At 44.7% G+C, this 5,418-nt stretch overlaps 1 protein-coding gene across 1 annotated transcript in view; it reads left to right on the top strand.

Annotated features, from left to right (window-relative positions):
- Positions 1-5,418, top strand: part of gkup (glucuronokinase with putative uridyl pyrophosphorylase) — a gene marked incomplete in the record, with an annotated part of 52,996 nt that overhangs the window by 16,021 nt on the left and 31,557 nt on the right. Inside the window, 4 exon segments of the mRNA XM_014022881.1 lie at positions 3,432-3,523; positions 3,597-3,702; positions 3,786-3,865; positions 3,941-4,009. Coding sequence (XP_013878335.1) covers positions 3,432-3,523; positions 3,597-3,702; positions 3,786-3,865; positions 3,941-4,009 — 347 coding nt within the window.

Below are 5,418 nucleotides of genomic sequence, written 5' to 3'. Positions count from 1 at the left end.
CCAAAAGACACTACACAGCAGAAGAACATCAGGTAGCATTCTGTAAAAACAAATACAGTGCAAGGACCAACAGGCACAAAATAAAAAAATAGAAAATACAAAAAACAAGGTTATGAAGAATAATCTAATGTAAAGAGATGTGTTTTCAGAGCAGTCTTGAACAGAGGAGAGGTGATATTTCGTAGGTCTGGCAGTAGAGAGTTCCAGAGGTTCCTTCAGAGTTTTGATCTACTCAAAACTCTGCATTTTACAGACATTTGAAGAGCATTTTACTAAATTCTTAGGATTAATAAAACTAAAATTCAGTATTTTATGAAAGTACATAGATCAGAACAGAAACTTTGTTATCCTTTTGTTTTCTATTTCCACACTGAGCACCAGGTAGCTAATCTGACTGCATCATATAGAATAGAATAGAATAGAATAGAATAGAATAGAATAGAATAGAATAGAATAGAATAGAATAGAATAGAATAGAATAGAAACATACTTTATTGTCCCATGTGGGGAAATTCAGGTGTAATAGCAGCAGCAGATACATACATCAATCAACAGAAACAGTACATTGGTATGTGACATTATCAGCTGTAGCAATGATAATAGAATTAAAGATAGCAACAATAAAAATAAACATAGATCAAAATAAAAATAAGTATAATAATTACTGTACTGCACTATCAAGATGAAATTAGATAAAAATACTGTGCAGAAAAATACCAAATTACAGTAAAAAACAGTCATGACAGACTCATGATCTGAGGGGTGTGCAGATTGATTCAAACTCAGTCATTAAGTCCAGTACAGGAAAAACGATGTTCAATTGCCGCTAGTTATTATTTATATAATGATTGGCAGGTAGAGTTGTTTGGAGTGTAAGCACAAACATGGATACTTATGATTGTTGGGAGCAGTGATTGTTGTAGAGCTGATGGGAGGAAGGATCTGCGGTAACGCTCCTTTGTGTATTTAGGATGCAGCAGTCTGTCACTGAAGGAGCTCTGCAGATCAGCCACAGTTCCATGCATTGGGTGGGAGACGTTCTCTGTCATTGATGTTATTTTTGTCAGAGTCCTGTGATAAATGATACTTTTATCATGAAACATCCTCTGCATCATATAACAGCTCATGTAGAAACAAAACAGCTGAGAAGAACACACAAGTTACCTTCAGAAACCTGAAGAACCAGGGATTATTTTACAGATTAAATCAGCCAGACCAGGGCTCTCAAACCTTTGTTTCCTTAAGGGCTACTTTCACAAAATGAATTGTCCAAGAGTTGCTTTTTGCAACATTTAATTTTAAACTTAAACCATTGAAAAAAGCTTGTTTTGCACAAAAAAACAAAAAACAAAACGTGTAGACTCCAGTGGGAAGAAATCCTGTGCAGTGACATTTACCACAGTGGGAGGGGTGCCCCAGGTGTCTCAAGGGGCAATGAAAGGTGCGTGCAAAAATGAAAGGCCAATCAACCAAACTGAGCCATGAGAAAGTTCGGCTTAAAGACACGTCCCAGAGGTGTTTCTGGTACCAAAAGGTGTTTCTGGTCCCCACCTGTTGTTTTGCTCCTCAGCATGGCTTCATAAAAACACTGCAGGATTTCTCAAACATGATGAATGAGTCAGATCAAGGCTTTGGGCATGTTTTTATGAGAGTATAACATTATTGTTACAAATTGGCAAAAATGAACCCAGGGTGCAGGCAGCTTCAAAAAGGAAAAAATAAAGATGTATTAAACAAAAATTGCTGACGGGGCAGCTCAAAAACTCACTAGATGTAGCAAGGCAAGGCAACAAACAAACAAACTGAGAACAGCACAATGATCAGACAGGGAAGTGAAGACAAGACACAGAATATAAAGGTGAGACTAACGAGCACAAACAGGAAACACCTGGGAGAGAAACATGAGGAGCAGGTAAGAGTGGGCGAGGCTGGAGCAAAGTCAAACAGGAGGAAGAAAACAGATGACAAGACAGAAACTAAAATAAAACATTAACACAGACAACAATCATAACATAGCCCCCCAATAAGGGACGGCTCCTGACGTCCCAAAAACAAAAGTTCAGGAGGCCGGCCATGAACCTCCCTGCTGCAGAGGCCAATGTCAGGAGGAAGACCTGGAGACCCCCACTCCATGTCCGATGAGGCCCCAGGAACTGAGCAGAGCCAGAGGGAGGAGGCAGGAGCAGACGTAGAGCCAGAGGGAGGAGGCAGGAACAGACGTAGAGCCAGAGGGAGGAGGCAGGAGCAGACGTGGAGCCAGAGGGAGGAGGCAGGAGCAGACGTGGAGCCGAGTGAGGAGGCAGGAGCAGACGTGGAGCCGAGTGAGGAGGCAGGAGCAGACGTGGAGCCGAGTGAGGAGGCAGGAGCAGACGTGGAGCCGAGGGAGGCGGCAGGAGCAGATGTGGAGCCGAGGGAGGAGGCAGGAGTAGACGTGGAGCCAGAGGGAGGAGGCAGGAGCAGACGTAGAGCCAAGGGAGGCAGAGCCTTGGCGATGGTGACCAAAGGCGACAGGAGATGAAGACGCGACAGCAGCCGAACCAGGATCCTCAGGAGCAGAGGACTCAGCAGGAGGCCCAACAAGAGCTGGAGAGCCCACAGGAACCAGAATTGGACGGCCCGGAGGTACCAAAGCCGGAGCAGGACCAGCAGGAGCAAGAGATGGAGCAGGACCAGCAGGAACCAGAGCCGGAGCTGGAGGGCCCACAGGAACCAGAGCTGGAGGGTCCAAATCAGAGGGGTGGGGAGGTTGGGCTTCAGAAACCCCTGGCGCCACCAGCTCTGAAGGGCACCTTGAAGCGAAGAGTCCCCTAAGGCCAGCTAGTTCACCCTGCATCCCCTCCAGGAGCCCCAGGATCTTTGAGAGGGGAGAAGCTGACAAGGTACAAGTTGTGGGTGGAGAAGAGAAAAACTGCCTGCTGGGTTCAGTGGTTTGTCTGATCATTCTGTTATGAATTGGCAAAAATGAACCCAGGGTGCAGGCAGCTTCAAAAAGGAAAAAATAAAGATTTATTAAACAAAAATTGCTGACAGGGCAGCTCAAAAACACACTAGGCGGGGTGTGGCGTGGCGTGGCGTGGCGTGGCGTGGCGTGGCGTGGCGTGGCGTGGCAAGGCAAGGCAAGGCAACATACATACAGGCTGTGAACAGCACAATGATCACAGGGAAGTGAAGACAAGACACAGAAAATAAAGGTGAGACTAACGAGCACAAACAGGAAACACCTGGGAGAGAAACATGAGGAACAGGTGAGAGTGGGCGGGGCTGGAGCAAAGTCAAACAGGAGGAAGAAAACAGATGACAAGACAGAAACTAAAATAAAACATTAACAGACACAAATCATAATTATAACATGATATAAAACTCAAAAAAGTTGATTTTTACATGATATTGTCTCTTTAAAAAGAATTATCTTTTATTGTGTTTTACATCAGGGCCTGTCAGACTACACAAAGTGGCTCAGTCATTACTCCAACAAGAAGCAAGAGAACTGCAGTGAACCAATCATGTGTCGTTCATACGCCAGGTAAGACAGCATGGACTCTGAGGCAGCTTGGAGCTCAGCTTAGCCTTTCTGTAAACGTTCTGTTGACTCACAGGGTGGGATTAATAGGAAACCCCTCAGACGGCTTCAATGGGAAAACTATAGCTATGACCATCTCTAACTTCTGGGCTGAGGTTACTCTGCTGGAGAGCCAGACTTTGGTAACACACGTGTCTGCGCACACACTACCTGCATATATCACTCTCATGGGAGAGATTTGCTCCTAAAATTAGGATGTTTTTAGGTCTTGGTCCCTCACCCACTGAATGACCCGACAGAATTTGGCAGTCTTCAGGACCTGTTCTGTATCAGCAGGCAGGAGGGGTGAGTCACCAGTTAAATCACACCTTGTTGTTGCTCAGATTCAGGATTTTAACACGGCTTTGTTATTCATGGCAGATATCTGGGAGGTCTGCGTCTGCTGCAGGCTACATGTAAGAAGTTCTACCAATTCTGCTCCAAAAGAGGGTGAGGCTAGAAGAATGGACCACAGGACCTTTGAGTCATTTCTCATGAAATAATGTTTGTTTTTACAGAAGTTTTATAAAATGATTCAACATGTTTTTATTTCTTACTGTTTGGCTTTTTTCTCTAAACATTCAGGATGTTTTTATCAGTTAAAAACTCTGCAGTAATTCACCAGGTTTAAAACATGAGGAGGACTTCAGTGAAATAATTTAAGAGTATAAAACTGAAGAAGAGTTCTGTGCATTCATATACTGTATATCCACCTCTTTCCTTTATAAACCCAAACACTCGAGCAGCGGTTCTCTGCAGACGACGAGGTGTTTCCAAGGGAAGGAGGTTCATAACAGACACACCGGATTGGACGAGCACAAAGGGGGGCGTTACTTAACAAACACACCTGATTGGACGAGCACAAAGAGGGGCATTACTTAACAAACACACCGGATTGGACGAGCACAAAGGGGGGCGTTACTTAAAAAACACACCTGATTGGACGAGCACAAAGGGGGGCATTACTTAACAAACACACCTGATTGGACGAGCACAAAGAGGGGCATTACTTAACAAACACACCTGATTGGACAAGCACAAAGAGGGGCGTTACTTAACAAATACACCTGATTGGACGAGCACAAAGAGGGGCGTTACTTATACACCTGATTGGACGAGCACAAAAAAGGGCGTTACTTAACAAACACACCTGATTGGACGAGCACAAAGAGGGGCATTACTTAACAAACACACCTGATTGGACGAGCACAAAGAGGGGCGTTACTTAACAAACACACCTGATTGGACGAGCACAAAGAGGAGCGTTACTAATACACCTGATTGGACGAGCACAAAAAAGGGCGTTACTTAACAAACACACCTGATTGGACGAGCACAAAGGGGGGCGTTACTTAAAAAACACACCTGATTGGACGAGCACAAAGAGGGGCGTTATTTAACAAACACACCTGATTGGACGAGCACAAAGAGGGGCGTTACTTAACAAATACACCTGATTGGACGAGCACAAAGAGGGGCGTAACTTAACAAACACACCTGATTGGACAAGCACAAAGAGGGGCGTTACTTATCCACCTGATTGGACGAGCACAAAAAAGGGTGTTACTTAACAAACACACCTGATTGGACGAGCACAAAGGGGGGCGTTACTTAACAAACACACCTGATTGGATGAGCACAAAGAGGGGCGTTACTTAACAAGCACACCTGATTTGACGAGCACGAAGAGGGGCGTTATTTGACAAACACACCTGATTGGACGAGCACAAAGAGGGGCGTTACTTAAACACACCTGATTGGACGAGCACAAAAAGGGCGTTACTTAACAAACACACCTGATTGGACAAGCACAAAGGGGGCATTACTTAACAAACACACCTGAATGGACGAGCACAAAG

The sequence above is a fragment of the Austrofundulus limnaeus genome, unplaced genomic scaffold (genome assembly GCF_001266775.1).
Source record: "Austrofundulus limnaeus strain Quisiro unplaced genomic scaffold, Austrofundulus_limnaeus-1.0 Scaffold345, whole genome shotgun sequence".
In the NCBI taxonomy this organism is placed as follows: Eukaryota; Metazoa; Chordata; class Actinopteri; order Cyprinodontiformes; family Rivulidae; genus Austrofundulus; species Austrofundulus limnaeus.
This window is presented reverse-complemented; position numbering and strand designations above follow the sequence as displayed.